Source organism: Macaca nemestrina, chromosome 16, assembly GCF_043159975.1.
Source record: "Macaca nemestrina isolate mMacNem1 chromosome 16, mMacNem.hap1, whole genome shotgun sequence".
Classification (NCBI taxonomy): domain Eukaryota; kingdom Metazoa; phylum Chordata; class Mammalia; order Primates; family Cercopithecidae; genus Macaca; species Macaca nemestrina.
The window spans coordinates 74,203,582-74,226,425 of record NC_092140.1 but is presented as its reverse complement, the minus strand read 5'-3'; the positions used below and the strand labels follow the sequence as shown (position 1 = coordinate 74,226,425).

Sequence of the window (22,844 nt, the reverse complement as noted above, 5' to 3'; positions counted from 1 at the left end):
ATGTATAACAATTAAACTCTTAAGAATATATGAGGTGATAATAATGATCATTTATTGAATTCTGTAGACCAGGAACTACATACTTTATGGTACACAGATACTACATTAGATTGTCTACTTTTGGGAGGAGGGGCAAGAGAAGTGGGGGAGATACTGATCCTTTTATAAGGAAAAACTCCAAGGTTATATCCCTGTTAGCTTTCCTCCAAATAGCTTCTGACAATAAGTTACTTGATTAAAAATTATGTTTTAATTAGAATTTGATGGCTTTTTACAAACTTTTACTGACACTCAACATGTTTGTTTTTGTAGGAGCTGACTAAGGCTTTGGAAGAGAAACCAGATGATGCACAGTATTATTGTCAAAGAGCTTATTGTCACATTCTTCTTGGGAATTACTGTGGTAACTTTTCTTATAAAGTATATTGCCCTTTTTAATAAGTTACTTACACATTTTACCCATGACAAATTAAAGGTTGTCTTTGAGAATTTTTAAATTGGTCTTTGATACAAGGTAAAGTAGCTCAAATGTGACAGACACGTTGAGCAACACCCATTTAAATTTTATGGATGTCGCTTTTTCCTTCATTGGGTGGAGAATGTATACAGATTTCATTCATAGTTATTGGGTATGCTGATAAAAAATAGCATCACATTTACTATTTGACAGAGTATTAAAATGAAATGCTTGTTTGTATTTTTTTATAAAAAAGAATGACCAGGCATGGTGGCTCACGCCTGTAATCCCAACACTTTGGGAGGCCAAAGCAGGAGGATCACTTGAGCCCAGGAGTTCAGGACCTGCCTGGGCAACATAACAAGACCACCTGTATTTAAAAAGTAATATATTTCTGTGTTTTGTAACTTTAAAAAATTATTCTGATCAAGAATCTGAATAGGGTAAAACCGAATACCTTGAGTAAAATTACGTAGACGATGTTAATGAGACAAGGAGGTGAATTTTGTGACACAGCTGTATTCATTGACTGAAGAGCTTTAAGAAGGAAGCTAAATGTTAAGCCAAAAGGAAGCTACAAGAGTAATAATTTATTTGAATTCTATCTTGTATTAGCTTTTCCTAATTTAAAACCATTTGGCATTTCTACCAACTTGAAAACTTAGAAATCTAAAACTGATTTATATGTTATATGTATTTGCTAGGATCTGTAAATAACTGACTAAAACCCATCTTTTTCTACATAGTTGCTGTTGCTGATGCAAAGAAGTCTCTCAGACTCAATCCAAATAATTCCACTGCTCTGTTGAGAAAAGGGTATGCAATAGCTACTCTTCTTGTTGAGCTTAGTATAGATAGTAGGTGTTTAATTTGTTGAATGAGTTCATTGCAAGCTTTATATAAGTTGTAAAATTCTGTATTTATACGTTATATAGCAGAGATATGATTCAATTTTAAATACAACTTATGGTTCTATTATTTTGTTAACCATAATACATAATATGAGATCTATACTTAATAAATTTTAAAAGGGATGATTGAAGTAATTGAAAGGTATAGATGAAGCTGATAGATTTCACATTCCTTTTTTTTTTTTTTTTTTTTTAATCATTTGGAATTTACTGTATTTAATTGACTGGACAGCATCCTATTCTGCCAAGCCAAATAGGCGACATTTAATGCTGTGAAAGCTCTATATCTGTGTACTTTATGTCCCATCTTGTTTCTGTTGATAAGTATAACTATTCTTTAAGAAACTTCTTTAATTCCTTTGTATAATTATATTTTGGAGTAAGCAAGTTTGTATAATTAAAGTCAGATTCTTTCTGAAGTGAGTTCCAAAACTGAATTTTACTAGGAATTGTACTAGATGTTAAGAGTATATTAGAAAGTCTCTTGGTTTATTAACATATATTTAAAATAAATTTTTTATTTCAACAGTAGAAAATACTAAGTTTCTTTATTTAGAAAGAAGGCTATTTTCCAGATTTTTTGTGTGTCTTAATTTGTTTTAAATACATTCATGCAGAATATGTGAATACCATGAAAAAAACTATGCTGCTGCCCTAGAAACTTTTACAGAAGGACAAAAGTTAGATAGTAAGTATTAAAAATTATACTTTAATAAACTTATCTATTTCTGTCTTAAATACCAAAGCTGAATTTTGGTAATGTTAATTTCAGGTTAATTGTAGAAACCCAATACCTGTTTTTCTCATCTTAATTACATTTCATATTGATTGCAGATACGAGATCACTTAAAACTGATTAGCCTTTTGGCATTTAAATCACAGATGAACTTTACCATTAGAAGTAAAAAACTCTATGGAAACACTTATGCTGTCTCTACTTAGTCTGGCTTTTTTTTTTTCTAATGGAGAAGTGAAAGTTTAATTTGCCTTCTTGGTCAGAAGTCTGTTCATTTTACTTTATTCAGATTGCTGAGATGTGAAATCTTAACATTAAAGGTTTTTATGGAGAAGTGAAGTGTATATTTGAATAAATTATGAGAGGGTACAGAAGAAACACAGTTTTGAGAGTATTGTGACTTTTAATGTTACATTTTTGAGGGAAATGTATGAAAAGTATCACAGTGGTAGGGATATCTGGACATACAGAAATTGTGAGAGCCAAGAATTTTTAAATCTGAAAAATACTAAGAGATTGTGAGTAATCTCAGAAAATTGGAAACTACATAATCCTACTTGTACTATCATTTTATCTTTATGTTATGATAGAGTTTTATCACATTTCTCTTAAAGAAGGGGTTCTTAACTGGAAACAATTTTGTTTCCCGGGAAACTCTGCAGTGTCTGAAGAGATTTTTGATGATCGTGAATGGTGGAGGGGGATGTACTACTGACATCTAATGAGTGTAAACCAGGGGTGCTACTAAATATCCTATAATGCCCAGGACAGTTCTACCTAACAAAGAAGTATCTGGTCCAAAATGTCGGTAGTGCTGAAAATAAGAAACTTCACTCTTAGTATTTTATGTTACATTCTTACTCTACTGTTTTGAATGTTTGCTTTTCTGTTGTGTACCTATTCAGAAAAAAGGATTTTAGCACTGATTATGCAAATGGAAGCTACAGATTAAAAAAGGAGAGGTCTGGGTGTTAAGGCTTATTCTCAAACTTGCTTATCTCAGTTTTGGTACGTGAATAATTAGGGCTATTCAGTCAGCAAACAGGGCATCTGCACTCTTAGCAAATTCTAGAGTCAAGTTATGTAGTGCTTTGATACTTAGCAAATTCTAGAGTCAAATTATGTAGTGCCTTGATACATATGTGAAAATCCTGAAGAAACATGAGTCATACCATTCTCTACATTTTCATTTTTCTTTCTTGTTTTAGCGAGCGAGGGTCTCGTTCTGTCGCCCAGGCTGGAGTGCAATGATGCGATCTCGGGTCATTGCACCCTCCACCTCCTGGGCTCAAGTGATTCTCCCACCTCAGCCTCCTGAGTAAGTGGGGCTACAGGCACATGCCACCACACCTGACTTATTTTTGCATTTTATTTTTTTCAGAGATGGGGTTTCGCCACGTTGCCCAGGCTGGTCTTGAACTCCTGGACTCAAGTGTTCTGCCTGCCTTGGCCTCCGAAAGTGCTGGGATTACAGGCACCAGCCACTGTGTCTGGCCCCTGAATTCTTTTCTTAAGATCTTAATATCATGCCATTGACATTTATTTTTTAGTTATTTCAGAGGTGGCCTTCAGAAGAGGACCTGTTTGGTAAAATTGCTATTGAGGATATTTCACTTAAAAATAAATTTGTCTTTAAATCCAGAAGACTTTTTTTGTTGTTTTTTGGGGTTTTTTTGTTTGTTTGTTTGTTTTTTGTTTCTTTTTTTGGAACGCAGTCTCACTCTGTCATCCAGGCCATAGTGCAGTAGTGCGATCTTGGCTCACTGCAACCTCTGCCTCCAGAGTTCAGGTGATTTTCCTGCCTCAGCCTCCTGAGCAGCTGGGACTACAGGCATGCACCACCATGCCTGGCTAATTTTTGTATTTTTAGTAGAGATGGGGTTTCGTTGTGTTGGCCAAGCTGGTCTCAAACTCCTGACCTCAAGTGATCCACCTGCATTGACCTCCCAAAGTGCTGGGGTTACAGCTATGAGCCACCATGCCCGGCCAAAATCTGGGAAAAAGTTAAGTTAAGCTTTTAGGCTTCTATTTTTATCAGACAGGGTAAAGAATTTTTACCTTTTCCCCTCTTTGTGTGATAAATTGGTTGGTTTTAGTTACTGATTATTTAAAATAATAGGTTACTCAAATCTAAGATTTTGATATAATAGTTCTCTGGAATACAGTGTGTGTGAGAGAGTGTATTTAGAATTTTTATTAAGGCGGGTATAGTTGAATTTCTTTTATATATTAGTAAAGTAGAAATTTTTGTTAAGAAATTTCTAACTTAAAATTTTCAAATTAATCTTCCCTGAAGTTAACTTGAATTAATAAGCTTTTCTTTAGAGTACTTTTAATATTTTTAACATATCTTACTATGTACAGTGACTGTTTAAATGTAATCATTGTTCTGTGTCTCCAGAAATGAATAATTTGTTTATGCATTCATTTACACTGTTATCTGTAAATATATGATACATCACCTATAGCCCCTCGACTGCCGTGTAACTTGGAGATATGACAAACTTCACAGAATTTAAGGATACTTAGTGTTGGTAGGAAGGGCATGGTAACAGATAAAGCCACTGAGAGAATAGTGGACTGAATAGGTATCTGCATTGAAGAGCAAGTGGGGCTGGGAAGGGCTTTTGGACCTCAACTCAGCTCCCAGTTACCAAGCCTCCTCCCCACCCTAACTGATGGCATATTGAGAGTTTGATTTACGTCTGATTTTGTTGTGTGTGTGAGGAAACTTCTTTAAGAGCAGCGAGATTGGGAGAAATGTAGATTATTTTTATCTGTGAAATTAATAAGGTTGACTGTAGTTAAAATTTTTAAAAAATCAAAATGTTACATGATGAACAACTAAATGTTAAACTATTGGTATATTGATAACTATAGAAGGGTTGGCAATAAGGTCTGTTAAGACAGATTTTGTTCACTACTGACTCCCCAGTGCCTAGAACAGTGCCTGGGATGTAGTAGGTATTCAGTAAGTATTTGTTGATTAATAGGTTGTGCAGATGAGTGATGTTATAGTCAGTTTTTTCTTTCTAGGTGCAGATGCTAATTTCAGTGTCTGGATTAAAAGGTGTCAAGAAGCTCAGAATGGTATGTGGGTCTCCCTTGGTATTTAGTTTAAAAAGAAATAAACATCTGAATTTTTTTCGGTTTAAACAAATTTGTTTTTACCTTTATAATTTCTTTTAAATAGTATGTGTTTCCTTAGATGTGGACTTCCAAAGATACACTGGTTTTTGCATAGCTTCTTATGTTGAATGGGAGATTAGGGTGGATTTGTTTGTGTGGTGTATCAGTAAGAAATTACAAGGAGTCTAAGATGAGTTCAGAATGCAAAATGAAACCACTTTCTTTTGGTTAGTTTTCTTTAGTTGAAAAGTATGTAGAATTTGTTTGCTTAATCAGTATGTTTGTGCTATAGGAATCATATAAATAACTTTGCTTATAAATGCACTGTTACCTGAAAATGTTTCCTTTTTATGTTTTAATAGGCTCAGAATCTGAGGTGGTAAGTCCACAGTTTTCATTCTTCATGTTTTTATTATTTTAAATTTCAAATACCAAATATATTTGAGACAAGACTCAGGATGAGCTGTCTGATAATTAAATATTGAGTAATTTCGTTTAAGTGCTGGTTCCTCTAGGAACTGAAATAAAATCATTTTTTGATGAATATAGAAGTTTCCAGTCATGAAAATTATTGGCCTATTTTAATGAATTTAGTGTGTGGTTAAAGTTGATTTCGTGTGTTTTAGTATGGTCAGGATGATTATTTATCTTTTTGTTGCTAAAACCTTATTGCATTTATTTAGGTTAAACAGTTTGAATCACTTGAAGGGCTTTTTGTGATAGTCTAAGACAAAAGTTAAAGAAAATTGGAAATTGACAGGGTCTTGCCCTGTCATGCTGGCTGGAGTGCAGTGGTGCCATCATAGTGCACTTGAGCTTCAAACTCCTGGGCTCAAGCAGTCTTCCCACCTCATCCTCCCAAGTAGCTGGGACTACAGGTGTACACCACCAAACCTGGCTGATATACTCTGTTTCTTTAAAACAATGTTGTTTTAGTTTAGGGAGTTGTTCAATCTTAGAACTGGCCATTTTATATAAGCAACCTTTTCTAATCATGCCTTTAGAAGTTTTCTGTTACTTAAAGCTCTGTTGTTTTAGAGGAAAAATCTTTTATGAAATTGAAACTAAGATTTTTTTAAGTGCTGAACATTGTAATTTTTTTTGAAAACTAGTATTTAACAATTACAATTACCATACTTTGAATAAAATTTTCATGTAGTTATTTTGTATCAAAATAACTGCAGTGTTGGATAAATTAATAATATGTGCATTTTAATATACAGTTGCTAAACTGACTTGTAAAAATCTTTCTCTTTCAACTTGCCGAAATCAATCTGCATCCCAGTGGACTCACCAGTCAAAAATCAAGTAAGTGTTTCTTTTTCATAAAACAATGCATGATAGATATTCCTAAAGAAGAAGAAACCCTGTAGTTTAATAGTAAGTAAATTCTTACCATGTGATTTTTAAGTTTTTGTTTTCTAAGATTGTGGTAATAGCTTTATGTAAAGCTAATTTTAAGGTTGTTTAAGAATTAATATTTATACTTAAGTTAAATTCAAATCATTTCTCATCTTTAAAGTTGCTTCACTTGATTTCATACTATGTTACCTTTGCATATGTTAAGGAGCGTCTCTTCCAGTTAAGTTTATGGTACTACACAGATACACAAGTTAGTAGTAGACCTAACAGAATTGTAACTTACCCTGCCTTTTGTATTTGGAGCAAATTTTTATAGGAACATTCTCTATGAGTTGAAAGTTAATTGCTGAGGGCAGCAATTATAATAATGAATAAGCAACTAGCAAGTTTCTGACTTTTAATTATTCATTAGCCTGTGTACAGCTTGTATTCTTAGGACTGTAACAGAAACAAGCCATTGCTCTGGAGCTTTGCATCCTTACTGAATTGCAAAGGGAAACTGAGACTCTTAAAGTTAATTTCTTTAATCAAGTTGGTTTTGGATATAATTACCTAAAATGGCCTGGAAATGTTAAAAACAATCTATCCATGGTGATTGTGGGGAGATACAGGATAAAACTCCAAGTACCTAGTAGATGAGGAACTTTGACTTGCCCTGGCAGCAGCAGCAGGGGTAGGGCACATAACCATGAAATAATAAGGTGTTCAGAGCATAAAATAATCCAACATCTGACTTAATTTACGTGTACCAGACACTGTGCTTTGTCCTAGGAATATAATAGTGACAGGATAAACAGTTTTGCCCTCAGGGAGTTTTTAATCTAGTCTAATTTGAAAGTGAGAATTCCCTATTTTTGTACTGAAACTCTGTTTTTAGAGTTTCAAACTCTTCACATTTTTAGAGTATCACTCAAAAGATGTAGATAGTAGTGTAATTTAGTAGGAAAAAACTCTTAGAGTTTCAGTACAAAAGGTGCACATAATTAGAATCTAGACCCATTAGTCTTCCCATGTATCTTGAAATTGAAGGAAAGTGTTGTATATGGTGTTGTGCCTGACATAGTTAAACTTTATATGATTTTAATTTTAGCTCATTTGCCCCTGTTTCCTGTGCTAAAGTCTTATCAGCTTCCAACTTTAGTTATGAGAGCTTGGAGTGTTGACTCAGGCTTATTGCTTCACCTTTCTGAGTTTAAGTTTTATCATCTGTAAAATAGGGATTTAAGTGATTATCTTTAGTATTTGGATGACATGAGTGTAAAAACTCTGTTAATGACATGTAAATATTAGCTGTTTAAAATAAATGGCATCTTTAATATTTATATTAGTTTAAGCACAACAGTGTTGGAGATGAGTCAGAACCCAGAAAATCATGCAAGTATTTAAGTCTGCTGGAAAGGTGTGAGCATCATCTGCCTTACCATTTTTTTCCTTTAGTACAGAGCATAAAAAACTAAAGTAAAGTTGTTTCTGTGAATCAATAGCTGCTTTGCTGTTTTCTTCCTCCAGGTGGAGCTCTTGTTGTTTATCAGACTAGTTTTTGTTTTGACAATAGCTTTAAGAAAATTAGAAGTGTTATTTAAGTTTCTTTTTCTTTTTAATAGGTATGACTGGTATCAAACCGAATCTCAAGTAGTTATTACACTAATGATCAAGAATGTTCAGAAGAATGATGTAAATGTGGAATTTTCAGAAAAAGAGGTCAGTAGACTTTGAATCATTTTTCAATGTTAATTACTATTATTTGTAAATTTAGTATATTGCAGAATAATCTATAACACTTTATCAGATAAATGTCATTTCTTCCTGAGATGATGTGGAAAACGCTGAGTAAAATCTGAAGCCATTGCTTTGAGATAAGAATATGTATGTTGGTAAGTTATAGCTGGATGTGCTTTTTTTCCCTTCAGATTTGAAATTTAGAGCAGAATTTCGTTACATTAGTAAGATAATGTGATTTGTTTATACTTTTGTGGTGTACTTCATGAAAAAGATCTAGTTTTGTGATCACACATGTCTTAGAATTGACTAACCATGTTAAATGAGTGTGACTTTTTTTTTTGTTTTTTGAGACATAGTGTCCCTCTTGCCCAGGCTGGAGTGCAGTGTCGCGATTTAGACTCACTGCAACCTCCTCCTCCTGGGTTCAAGCAATTCTTCTGCCTCAGCCTCCTGAGTAGTTGGGACTACAGGCCCATCCCACTGTGCCTGGCGAATTTTTGTAGCAATGGAGTTTCGCCATGTTGGCCAGGCTGTTGTTGAACTCCTAACCTCAAGTGATCCACCCACCTCGGCCTCCCAAAGTACTGGGATTAGAGGCATGAATCACTGTGCCCAGCCTCTTGAGTATGACTTTTAACAACTTGATTTCTTAGCATTTAGTAGAGAACCTTTTAATAGATAATTTAGAAGAGATAGTGATAGAGCTGTATGTTTTGCACATGAATTACTTTTTGTTATATATCATTTTGCTTTTGTATGTTTTCCTGATATTTAAATGTCAAATAGGTGTGATTATATGACAAATATTATGAAACTTACTCTTTTCTGCTGTTTAATGATATATATAAGAATTCATGTCAAGGATAACAGATGGAAAAAAAAAAAAGGTTCTTAAATCTTTCAGAACCTTTTGAGGTTCTTAAATCTAAAATCCCATATGTAATGTTTAAAATAATTTGTAACATTGAAGATTTATAATTATTTTGTCTAGGTTTTTTACCCTCCATTATATACATTTGCAAAATGTGATGGTAATTTTGTGTTCATTAGTTGTCTGCTTTGGTTAAACTTCCTTCTGGAGAGGATTACAATTTGAAACTGGAACTTCTTCATCCTATAATACCAGAACAGAGCACGTTTAAAGTACTTTCAACAAAGGTAAGACAATTGAAAAGGTTTGTTGCTAGTAATATTTTCAGAATTATAGAAATACTGGTGAACTGATCACCGATGTGTTTATGAGCTTGTGGATTCTTTCAGCCCTTTATATTTATAAGGGACAGGGAAAAGAATGATAACTTTTGAGTGTAAGGGTTATTTTACCTCTCAAATTCTAGTACAGTAAAGTGTAAAAATCCACTTAGCTTGTGTGGTGTTTGTGCACTTATTAAAACAGATATAATGTTTTTCAATAAAGAGATTTTTTTAAAAGATACAATAATGAGCCTATCTTTTAAGATTGGATACTGGCCGGGCGCGGTGGCTCAAGCCTGTAATCCCAGCACTTTGGGAGGCCGAGACGGGCGGATCACGAGGTCAGGAGATCAAGACCATCCGGGCTAACACGGTGAAACCCCGTCTCTACTAAAAATACAAAAAATTAGCCGGGCGTGGTGGCGGGCGCCTGTAGTCCCAGCTACTCGGGAGGCTGAGGCAGGAGAATGGCGTAAACCCGGGAGGCGAGCTTGCAGTGAGCTGAGATCCGGCCACTGCACTCCAGCCTGGGTGACAGAGCGAGACTCCGTCTCAAAAAAAAAAAAAAAAAAAAAAAAAAAGATTGGATACTGACAGTGTCTCTTCCCTTGAACTTGTCAGTTTTGTTTGTTTTGATGTACACATACTTCTCTCACCCTACCTCATGCAGTTAAAAATACAAACTACTATAAAGATGAATCCTCCTTTTTTTTTTTTTTTTTTTGAGATAGAGTCTTCTTCTGTCGCCCAGGCTGAAGTGCAGTGGCACTGTCTCGGCTCACTGCAACCTCTGCCTCCTGGATTCAAGCAGTTCTCCTGCTTTAGCCTCCCAAGTAGCTGGGACTACAGGCATGTGCCACCACACCCTGCTAAATTTTTGTATTTTTAGTAGAGATGGGGTTTCACCATGTTGGCCAGGCTGGTCTCCAGGTCCTGACCTTGTCCTTTTTTTTTTTTTTTTTTTTTTTTTTTTTTAATTAAAATGAATTTTACATTACTTTGTAATGAGGGAACAATGAATAAATTATAGTTTGAGTAGTTTTTAGATTCCTTTATAGTTTCTAAAAGAAGTAGAGATATACAATAGAATTAATGTTCAGAGAGTATCACTCAAAAGATGTAGATAGTAGTGTAATTTAGTAGGAAAAATACTGAATTGAAAATTTAAAAATCTGACTCTGGATCTTTGCTTGCCCTGTGAATTTAGTCTAGGCACAAAATGACTATAAGACTGAATTTTCAGCACCTTTGAAAGGAGGGCTGTGGATCAAATGAACTCTGGAGTCCTTTCAGCTGTAGAATTGTGTGAAGGTATATGATAAATGAGTTAATGGGAATAAATGATATAGGTAGGCTTTTTCCATTACTTTTTTTTTTTTTTTTGAGATGGAGTCTAGCTGTGTCACCAGGCTGGAGTACAGTGGTGTGATCTCGGCTCACTGCAACCTCCGCCTCCTTGAATCGGGTTCAAGTGATTCTCCTGCCTCAGCCTCCTGAGTAGCTGGGATTATAGTCACGTACTGCCACACTCAGCTAATTTTTGTATTTTTAGTAGAGACGGGATTTCACTATGTTGGCCAGGATAGTCTTGATCTCCTGACCTCGTGATCCGCCCACCTTGGCCTCCCGAACTGCTGGGATTACAGATGTGAGCCACCGCACCTGGCCTACTACTTTTTTATACACAAGTCCTGCAGCATACTGTGCTACTATTTATTAGGTTGAAGCTCTAAGGACATGTGAAGCTTCCTGTTGTGGAACAGGATCGGGGCTGGCCTGTGTCGTGAAGAATGATAGTTGGGCTTGCAAAAAGGAGACAGCTGCAGAGTGTTGGAGAAGGAAGTGCAAAGTGAAGTAGTTTTTGCATCTAGTTAAAAAGGATCTGCCTATTTATTTGAAGATTGTCAAGAACAAAGCTGGTTAATTATGAGGCAGATTTTTGAAATAGCTGCTTGGGACAGTAGAAATTGAGGAAAGGGACAAAATCTTACCAGGATTTTGGTCTGTCACTGGTCCTATCCACATAGTATAGAATTTGTTTAATAAAAGAATTATTTTGAGTAATCAAGCACAAAATAGGTAGATTTGAGAGGGATATAGTTCAGAAAATTATGAATTTGACTTTTTTTGATATGTCTATCGAGATTGCTAATGCAAGTGAGCCGAAATCACGCCACTGAACTCCAGCCTGGGCAACAGTGAGAGAGACTCTGTCTCAAAAAAAAAAAAAAAAGTTAATGCATGTCCATTTGGAGTTATTTAAATCGAGTGTGAATAAATGATAAATGACTTAAGAACTTATATTACTGAGCCACCTCCTATGGTGGAAGAATATCATGTGTGGTAAATACACAGATGTGTGGCAAGAGTCGAGGATAATTAAGCATTCTTACCTCTTTTTTCTCTTTTGAGTCTTGGATTTGTTAATTTTAACCATTCTTCAACCATACTACTGTGTTCTCAGTTTGCCTCTTCTGCCCCTTTCCTCTTTAAATACTAAGTGACTGCTTTTCTTTCTTGTATAGTAGTTTATGTATACATTTCATGTCCCTCATTTCTATGCAAGTCCTTGAGGATAAGAAGCATGTTTTATTTGTATCTTTGTACGTGCCCCAGTTAGGATCCCCAGATAAAGTACAAGATGCTCACTTAAGTTTGTATTTCAGATAAACAATGAATATTTTATGTAAGTATGTTTCATGCTATATTTTTATTTGTCAAACTTGGCAGCCCTCACCACGTACATTGTACAGTGGGTGCTTAGTTCAGTGAATGAATTAAAATTGGATTTTGGTTTTAGTCCCATGACATTGGCAGAGTATTTTTATTCTTAGTTTTGCAGGTGGAAAAAAAATCTGAGGTTAATGGACTTTAAATACTTTCCCCAAGTTTACCTGGTTAAGTAAATTGTCTGGCCTGACCCAGGAGACATAGATACACTTCTGACTGCCAACCAAACTAGTGCATCTTTGCTTAGGTTTTTCTAAGTTTTGAATTGGAGAACTTAGATTCTAAGGATATGTTCTAAAGAATTATTATTTTTCTTGTCCTGACCCTGGAATCTCCATATTTTATATATCATATATGTGTGTGTGTGTGTGTGTGTGTACACACATAATCTTGTTAGATTACTCTTAAGCTATTTGGGGGGAAGCAAATTGAAAGAAGTTTTCTTAATTATGTCTTGGGGAAATAATTGATAAAATCTTTGAATTTCCTTTTTCATACAGTAGAGGAAGATAATATTAAAATACTGAAAGTAAAATCTCTGGGTTACTGAGGCTTACTTCGTGGACACTTAAGAGACAGCAGTACTAAAATAATTTGGTTTTCATGTATTCAGATATCTTGATTGTTCTAATGTCTTGGACCTTTGTGAATTGAGAAAGGATGCATTTTGCAGAGGAGAATCTGCTTAATAGTAGAGATTCTGTAAAATTTGCAGCTTAAAAGGGCGATTTCTTTGCTTTTGGGAATTCTCTTTTCTTTCCCACCTTCAAGATTGAATGTTGCATATCCATGTATAACCAGTGGTGGCTAAATATTACTAATTTGAGTGATACGTAATTAGTGATGAAAGTAGTAAGAGGTAAAACCCTGAAATTAATGAAATAGCATTTCTCAACTATTTTACAGTGTAGTATCCAATATGTTTTTCCAAGCCAGGATTCATATTTTTTCAGTATCTCTGATAGTTATTGCTACTTTTTACTGAATATCAGCTTTAATGTCAGCCTATTAATTTTTTAGAAATTAAGAAACTATATGTCTTTCATTTCATCTTGTTGATTTCATGACAATATTCTCTGGTCACAATCTTAGAATTGTGACTTTAGTGGCACCCATATTGTGAAACATGCATTTTAAAAATTAATTTTCCTTCCCTTTAAGATTTAGGATTTGCAAGTTGGGCAAGGTGGATCATGCCTGTGATACCAACACTTTGGTAGGCCAAGGCGGGTGGATCAGTTGAGGTCAGGAGTTCGAGAATAGCCTGGTGAACATGGTGAAACCCTGTCTCTACTAAAAATACAAAAAATGAGCTGGGCGTGGTGGCAGGTGTCTGTAGTCCCAACTACTTGGGAGACAGAGGCAGGAGAGTCACTTGAGTCTGGGAGATGGAGGTTACAGTGAGCTGAGATCATGCTGTGCCACTGCACTCCAGCCTGGGTGACAGAATGAGACTCTATCTCCAAAAGAAAAGAAAGAATTAGAATTCTCAGTCTTTTGGGGTGAATTTGTCCTTGTGAAAATGTTCTTGTGTTCTTATTTTTAGTCACAGTAATGTATACAATATAAAATATGAAGGCCTGGAATTGTGAGAAATAAAAATGTGTATCTTAGAAACAAAATAGCCTCCTTTTTCTTCTCCCACTAAAATTTGAGAAGTTTTAGAGTGAATCCTATTTCTTAATGTTCATAGAAGAATGTATGTATGTTAAAGAAAAGTCCTGGTAATAATGTAATGGAATGGGGTATTTGGGCGTGATGCTTCTGCTGGTCTGAATACGTAAATATGGGAGTTTTTAAAATTATTGTTTTGTTTTGCTTTTTTAATACAGTGGTGGTGATAATAGTGAGATTTGATTTTTTTTTAACTGAATTGGTTTAAAAAGATCAATTGTAGATCTTGGAATGTATTCTTTTTGTATATTTTGTAATGTATATTCATACATTTTTAAAAGAAGAATTTACTCTACATAATTTTCAAACAGCTACACTTTGTTGATATTTTTATCACATCCTTACATATTCAACAGCAAAGCATTTCGGCATATGCATATACTGTAGCTTATTTAGTTAGTCCCATTTTGTTTGACCTGTGGAGAATTAGAATAGGTGTTTTGACTGTTTTATCACGTCAGGCACTGTATTGTGTATTATCTCATATAGTTCTCATAGTTACTGCATGGTGTAGGTATTTTTATCCCCAGTTTACAGGTAGAGAAACTTAACCCAGAGATGTTCAATAATTTGCCCAGGTTTTTTAACCGATTATACTGATCAGGATATTGATAATATCAGTCTGTTGTTATTTGCCAGACACGGTTCTTTAGTCTTTTCATACATAATGTCATTTAATCTTCTTGAGAACCCTAAATGAGTCAGGGCCTGCTGTTCTCATTTTATAGGAGAAACTGAGGCTCCCTGAGATTGAGTTGCTTGCTTGTGATCATACATCCAACCAGTGGCACCTATTTGTGACTCTTCTAATTATACAACTGATTGTTTTTGTCTTATTCTCAACCCCTGCTTGTTTCTGAGGAAATAAGTAAAAATCCTAGCTGAAAAAGGCACTTACAGCAAATTATTTCATATCTTGGCTCCTTCATCTCTAAAATATGGATAACAATCTTTTTTTTGTAGGGTGATTCCATTAAGTCAGATGATATATGTGAAGCATGTGGCATATAGGATATGTAATAAGAGCTCAATAAATGTTACTAGTACCTTTCTTATTGTTTTATTTTAGTTATTTCGATTTTTATTCAGGCTGTAAACTCAGCAAATGCGTATCATAGAAAATCTGGAAAAGATAAAGGAGTTTAGGAAGTAATCACTCAGACTCACCACTCAGATGAAATTCTAGCATGTTTCCTTTCAGATAACTCGGTATTTCCTGATACATAGGTCAGTCACTACACCTGACACATACTGGAATCTTTTTGTTTATGGGAATGTCTCTCCTGATTGATTAATTTAAGAACAGAGGCTGTGTCCTTATGTACCAGCACTGTTTCTGGCACAGAGTCGTTACTCAGCAAATATTTGAAATGAGCTGTTAGAAGTTTGGAGAAGATCTTTCGGTCTTCTCCATTCATTGCCATTTTTTTGCATTTAAGAAATGATAATAGAAATATTTTAGTGTAAAATCAAGGTAGATGTATTAGTCTGGGTTCAAAGACTGAGCTATTATCAGACAAAGGAATTTGATGTAGCAATTAAACGTGCAAACAGCTCAGTAAGAGTATGTTGGGAAGACTGTATTCTGAAGATTAGAGGAACAATTATTTAATGAGTACAGTCTTGAAGTGTATGGGTCTCAAAAGTTTGCCAATAAATTGGCCCAGCTCTTTAGTCTCTGGGAAAGATCCCTTCATGTCAGTCTGTAGTGGTAGGTGGGATCTGACTTACCACTTAAGATGGTGGTGTCAGGATATCATGACTGCTTAAGCGTAATGACATCTCTTTAAATCTGAAATTTCTTTCATTGGAAAGAATTAAACTGCTATGCAGAGGAGACTTTAGAAGTGGATGGTAATACATATACTGTTGAGAACTAATGATCCAGCACAGAAAGGATTCTTATGTGTAAACTGTGAATACTCTTTTGGGATATTAGCACCTTGAGAGCCTTCCCTGTACATATGAGAACAATATTCAAGCAAACTACCAAAGTTTTAAGTTACTTTTAAAGTATTTTTGACTTAAATGAAAATAGAATGGTTTGTTAATGGTTGCAATAAAAACCTCTGAAATTGGACTGGTGCTAATTCTAGACCTATGTGCCAGAATCATCAAGACTTAAAACTTCATTTTTAAAAGCATGTACGAACATTGAAAGTGAATTAAGGGTAAAAAGGATTTCATAGGAAATAGTCCCTCCCTTCTTTTACTTTCTTTTTTGTTGGGGGAGATAGGGTTTCACTCTGTTGACCATGCTGGAGTGCAGTGGAGTGATCATGGCCCACTGTGGCCTCAACCTCTTGGGCTCAAGTGATCCTCCCACTTCAGCCTCCCAAAGTGCCAGGATTACAGGTGTGAGCCAACACACCTGGCCCCTTTTACCTTTTTTAAAAAGCTACTTTAAGTGGTTTATTACATGCAGCTATTTTAATGAATGTATTAAGTGTAATTTCAAGTTGAGGTCAGCTTGTCTCAGCTGAAGCAGGTTGTTACTAAGAGCTTTGCCTTTGGCTTTATAAAGTCCTCTTCATACTGCACAGTTATTCAGGTTATAGTGATTTTCAGTAGATGCGAATGCTACTCTGTGCTGCTCTTCAGGTGAAACAAGGAACTTTTTATAGACAGTATGTTCATAGTTACAGGAACATGAAGTGTGAATATAGGGTGGCCTGTGGCCAAGTTTAATGTGGTGATGTACACAGTATTTTCCAGACCCTCATTTTTTAGACAGCTGAAAATTAAAGAAGATGCAATTTTAATTTCAGATAATATTAATAGTTCTTTTCAGTAACTGTTGCTGTGTCATTGCCATCTATTTGATTTGTGTTCCCTCTTAATACCATAGCATTGACAAAGTAACCGGAGTACAGAAAATATTGGTGGTATATTACTTTATAAAAAATTAATTGTAGTTCACTTTAGGGAATTCTAGAAATTCTTATGAAATATGTTTTTATGTATGTAGAGTTTAAACAAGTAAATTACACCAAAGATACTATACTTTTTTTTTTTTTTTTTTTTTTTTTTGACAGTCTTGCTCTGTTGCCCAGGCTGAAGTGCAGCGGCACAATCTTGGCTCTCTGCAGCCTCCACCTCCCAGATTCAAGCAATTCTGTCTCTGCCTCCTGAGTAGCTGGGACTACAGTCATTTGCCACCACGCCTGGCTACTTTTTGTATTTTTGGTAGAGACAGGGTTTTGCCATTTTGGCCAGGCTGGTCTTGAACTCCTGCTCTCAGGTGATCTGCCTGCCTCGGCCTCCTAACGTTCGGGATTACTACTCTTAGCTCTTATCCCAGTGACATTTGTTTCATATTTTTCTCCTATTACGAAAACAGTTGTTTATTACATTTCTTTGCTCCTAAAGAAAATAAAAATAAACACTTGAGACCACATACGCCACATACATATACCATCATTTTATCTCTGATTAAAAATACTGGCAGTTTTCCCTATGTTAGCACTTGTTAAGGTATTTTAAGGTGCAAATTTTGAAGGTCCTTTTGCTGAATGCGTTTGGTATAAATATTACCAGGAATTGCTAGTTTAAATGAGTCATCTGATAAAAGATAGAAGAACCAAAGGGTGAATAGGCTTCTCTTTTTAAGTCTGCCTTTTGATTTTTTAATTCTGCTTACAAAAGTTGTGATCCTTTTCATAGGAAAATAACATGAGAATATAAAATTCTAATTCAATTGCTCATTTAAAGTGTTTCATATAATGTTTATTGTAGTCCTTGCTTTAATATTTGTACTAAAAATGCTGATTTTAGCCTGTTAAAATAGAGGTGGGAGCATTATTTGAATAAAGAAAACAAAAGGTAGATAAAATGCTATGTGATTGTGTGTGTTAGGGGTAAAGATAGACTCTGGGGGCTAGCGTTAATTAGAGTAAGAGATACCATTAGGATACTATTAACTTTTCATTGTATTTTTATTATTATTTTTTTGAGACAGTCTGGCTCTGTCTCCCAGGCTGGAGTGCAGTGACGTGATCTCGGCTCACTGCAAGCTCCGCCTCCTGGGTTCACGCCATTCTCCTGTCTCAGCCTCCTGCGTAGCTGGGATTACAGGCACCTGCCACCACGCCCGACTAATTTTTTGTACTTTTAGTAGAGATGGGGTTTCACCATGTTAGCCAGGATGGTCTCCATCTCCTGACCTCGTGATCCGCCAGCCTCAGCCTCCCAAAGTGCTGGGATTACTGGCGTGAGCCACTGCACCTGGCCAACTTTTCATTTTAATAAGTTAACTTAGTCTTTTCGGTAAATAAGTGAACTTAGTCTTCACACTGCTCCCCGATGCAGTGTCCTTTCTACCCGTGCTCCAGTTAGGCCGTTCCCTGTGCCTCTGCAGACCTACGCCTTCACTCTTGCAAACGCTTCTACCCTTCAAAGCCCTTCAAGGCATATAAAGCCTTTCCTCTTCACAGTCAGGTGTGCTTCTCCTGAGCTTTTAGAACATTTACTTATTTACAACTTTAGTAACTTTCTTAAAGTATCTCACATACTTCGAAATGGTCGAGGATGTGTGTTTAGTATTTTAAAAATCCAGCCGGGCATGGTGGCTTATGCCTGTAATCCTAGCACTTTGGGAAGCTGAGGTGGGAGGATGGCTTCAGGCCAGGAGTCTGAGACCAACCTGGGCAATCTAGTGAGACTCTACAAAAAAATTTAAAAACATTAGCCAGGAGTGGTGGCAGTTGTCTGTAGTCCCAGCTACTTGGGAAGCTGAGGCTGGAAGATCACTTGAGCCCAGGAGTTCAAGGCTAGAGTGAGCTGTGATCGCCCTACTACACTCCAGTCTAGGAGACAGAGCAAGACCCTGTCTCTAAAAATAAAACAAAAACCTCCCACAGCCTTGAAGACTATACTGTCTCATAGCAGGTGCTTAGTAATTATTTGTTGAATGAATGATTGCCAGAATGTTAGTGTTAGTTGTATTATGTTTATACAGTGAAATAAGTTTCTCCACCGTGAAACAGGTTAATGCACATGTAAATGCAGTAATTCTTTTAGAATCAGATTTCTCTGTAGTGGCATTATTGACGTTTTGGGGGATTGCCTGGTACATAGTAGGATGTTTAGTAGCAACCGTGGTCTCTACTCACTAGATGTCACTACCACCTCTTCCCTCACTCCAGTATGACAACCCACAGTGTCTCCAGACATAGCTAAATGTCCCCTGGGTGGCAGAATCATCCCTGGCTCAGATTGCTTTGGATGAAAAAAAGCATATGTATTTCAAGTCTCTTCTTGATTGTAGCTTATGTATAGTATGTTTGTTGTTTTTTTCAAGGGTGAATTTTGAGTGTAGAAACAAAATTGTTTCATAGTTCTTCAAATTTAACCTTGTGTAATTTAAGGAAACTGCATTTTTTACTGTTTTGTGTATTTTACATCGAGTAATGGATTTTATTTGGTGTTTCCTCCAGATTGAAATTAAACTGAAAAAGCCAGAGGCTGTGAGATGGGAAAAGCTAGAGGGGCAAGGAGATGTGCCTACGCCAAAACAATTCGTAGCAGGTTTGTTTTCTGGCCTTGATAGCTTTATATTCATATTGTGTTGTGTAACTGAAATTAAATAGTAATGAACATTCTTTTTGCTTTCATTATTTATGTTCTGAAGATAAGATACATTGAGTATAATAAGGTTGCTCCATAATGAATATAAAGTAGCCTTTCTGTTGAAAGTTCTAACGTCTCAAATTCTAAGAGTAAAATGAATGGCAGCAAAATCCCAGAGGGAGTTCGGATTTATTGTTTACCACGTAAAGTTTATGACATCAGTTGAAGGATGTTTATTTTTGTGTGTTGGCCCCTCCTGTTGTTTCTTTTTGGGTTGTAAGTTGGTTTACTCAGCTGATGTATTTCCCCCTCTTCCCTCTCCCTCTCTCACTTACTCCTTTCTATTCCTTCTACTGATATTGTCATCTGATTTCCTGGAATTTTCAGGGCTTTACAGGGTACGGTATCTACCCCATTTCTTATTGCTAATTTAGAGATGAACACAAATAGGTAATAAATGCCAAAGGAAAGTCTAGGAAAAGAGTAGAAAACCAGGCTTCATTGTATATATAGTCCTGTAAGAAACAGACAGAACTTTGTGTTGAGGTCAATTTTAAGTATATGCAATAACTAGATAAGAATTTTTGTAATAGACTAATTCACAGCACACTCAGAACTACAACCTAAGATTATGTTTTATAGCAATAGCCTCATTAATGAGTGGAGGGAAATTTCTTTTTATTAGAAGTAATAGTCTGATTTAATGACTGAAACAAGCTAACATGTGTCTCAGCTACTTTTTCTGATTTTGACTGCTTTCTTCTGTAACAGAAAACACATATTCCTTGTGGCACCTTTTAGAAAACACCAAGTTATTCAACAGATCATTCGTGTGTGTGTGTGTGTGTGTGTGTATGTAGTTATTTCTTTAGAAATAATTTTGGATGTTTAGAAGTTTCAAAAATAAGAGATTCTCATGTAGCTTTCACCCAGTTTCCCCCGGTGATAGGGTCTTAACTAGTCCAATGATTACCTCTTAAGTAGTCTATGGTATAATTTTCAAAATCAGGGTATTAACACCAACAGATACTTTCTAAGGACTGAAGTATATCTAGTTGGTATTTAAGGTATTTAGTTAAGCATCTGCTTCCCACTTTATTGGAAAGATATATGTGCTTCTTTTAGGACTGACTCCAAGAGATTTTGAGGCTGAGGTTTATATGTAGCTGAAAGGTTTAAAAAAATATAATCATTTTAAATGTAGCATCTTACTTGATTCTAACAGCCCTGCATAACAGGCAGCCCCTTAGTACTCCTCCCATTTTGCAGGCTCAGGAAAGTTAAGCTCAAGATTATCCAGCAGTTCTCATTGTCTAGGACTAAAATCTAGGTCTTCTCAGTTGGTTCCGGTTACTCTGTTAACCCCTTGTCTACTTGTTGCATACGGCTTGTTGTTGCATTTTCTAACAATGGAAACAGTCTTTGCCGACATGAGTATCTATGTAGTTATTTGATTTTTTCTTTTTTTTTTTTTTTTTTGAGACGGAGACTCGCTCTGTCACCCGGGCTGGAGTGCAGTGGCCGGATCTCAGCTCACTGCAAACTCCGCCTCCCGGGTTTACGCTGCCTCAGCCTCTGGAGTAGCTGGGACTACAGGCGCCCGCTTAGTTTTTTGTATTTTTTTAGTAGAGACGGGGTTTCACCGTGTTAGCCAGGATGGTCTCCATCTCCTGACCTCGTGATCCGCCCGTCTCAGCCTCCCAAAGTGCTGGGATTACAGGCTTGAGCCACTGCGCCTGGCCAGTTATTTGATATTATAGTGAATGAGCAGGGAGGTTACTCATCTCTCAGTAGTAGTTCTACCATCTCCAGGTGTTAAAAGTTTTTCTGAGATTAAAGATCAAGGTTTTTTAGTGTTACAGTTACCATGTTTTTTCTAAACTCAACACCTTAGATATTCAAGATGATATTCTTCCTGTCCTGTTTTTGTAAGAAATTAATATGCTTGTCAGATTCCTGTGTATTGCAAGCTGGAGACTGTAGATAAGGGCAAGTCACTTAACCTATCTGAGAGCCAGCTTGCTTATCTGTAAAATGGAGATTAAAACCTCTGTGCTCATGCTTCCTGGGAGTCAGCGTTAGGATTAATTAAATCCGTGTTTCCCGGGCTCTTAACTTACCATGGCATGCATTTTTTTGTTTTATCTGGCTTCTAGTGAAAATGTACAAAGATAGAAGGATGTCTAGTAGAAGGAAGGTGGATAGGATTTTCAAAACAATATATTTGGCCCTGAAAAAAAACTATGTGTTGGTGGTGTGTGTGTCGTTTTGTCTTGTTTTGAGGAGGAATGGGCAGGGAGAAAGTCAGTTTACAAGTGAAGAGAAAGCGTAGAAAAACAGTGGATGTTAAATAGTTTCTCAGCTATTTTGACAAAAGGGATATAGAGAGCAGTATTGGGAGGAACATTTAGATTAGTATTAATGTATCCTAATACATGCTGATGGGGAAATTTTGAATTGGGTTTTTTGAAGACTACAGCTGTTTTGTCCAACACAGTAGCTGCTAGCCACACGTTACCTGTTCAGCACTTGAAATATGACTAGTCTGCATTGAGATCTGCTATGTGAAATATATGCCACAGTTTGAAGACTTAGTATGAAAAAAAGAAAAGAATGTAAAATATATTCTTTTTGTTGTTTTTGGTTTCTTTTTTTTTTTAAAAAAAGAGAGTCTTGCTCTGTCAGCCAGGCTGGAATGCAGTGGCACTGTCATGGCTCAGTGTAGCCTCGACCTCTTGGACTCAAGCAGTCCTCCCACCCCAGCCTTCCAAGTAGCTGGTACTGCAGGCATGTGCCACCATGCTCAGCTAATTTTTTTTTTTTTTTCCCATAGAGATGGGTTCTCGTTATGTTGCCCAGGCTGGTCTCACACTTCTGGCCTCAAGCAATCGTCCTACCTTGGCCTCCCAAAGTGCTGGGATTACAGGCGTGAGCCCCCATGCCCAGCCTCTGCTGGTTTCATGTCAAAATGATACTATATGTGATATATATCAGGTTAAATAAAATATATTATTAAACTGCATTTCACCTGATTCTTTTTAGTAATGTAGTTACTAGAAATTTTAAAATTATATATGTGACTCGCATTTGAGGCTGTCATATTTTTATTGGACAGTGAACAGAGCTGCTCCTATAGCTACTAGGTTGGCTAGTTATTTTCTAATTATTTGTGTGCCAAGATCTTGATGCCTTTGGTCCTTGGAGCAATCTTGGCAGTACCCTGAGCCCCTGGGCCAGTGGCCTTTCTGGCTGCAAGCAGCCTCTGTTTACAAACCCCAGTGTGCCCTACAAATACTGTTATTTGCTAGGTGTATGGCATGTGGACATTGAACTTCAGATCATCAAGTGTAGTACTTTAAAC

General features: G+C 36.2%; 1 protein-coding gene across 1 annotated transcript in view; it reads left to right on the top strand.

The window, feature by feature from the left end:
• The window catches only part of LOC105485613 (SGT1 homolog, MIS12 kinetochore complex assembly cochaperone), a 35,801-nt gene that overhangs the window by 4,450 nt on the left and 8,507 nt on the right, over positions 1-22,844 (top strand). The window contains exons 3-11 of the mRNA XM_024794009.2: positions 313-403; positions 1,204-1,273; positions 1,986-2,056; positions 5,141-5,194; positions 5,596-5,612; positions 6,519-6,541; positions 8,200-8,296; positions 9,368-9,475; positions 19,351-19,441. Coding sequence (XP_024649777.1) covers positions 313-403; positions 1,204-1,273; positions 1,986-2,056; positions 5,141-5,194; positions 5,596-5,612; positions 6,519-6,541; positions 8,200-8,296; positions 9,368-9,475; positions 19,351-19,441 — 622 coding nt within the window. The remainder of the gene's footprint in view (positions 1-312; positions 404-1,203; positions 1,274-1,985; positions 2,057-5,140; positions 5,195-5,595; positions 5,613-6,518; positions 6,542-8,199; positions 8,297-9,367; positions 9,476-19,350; positions 19,442-22,844) is intronic.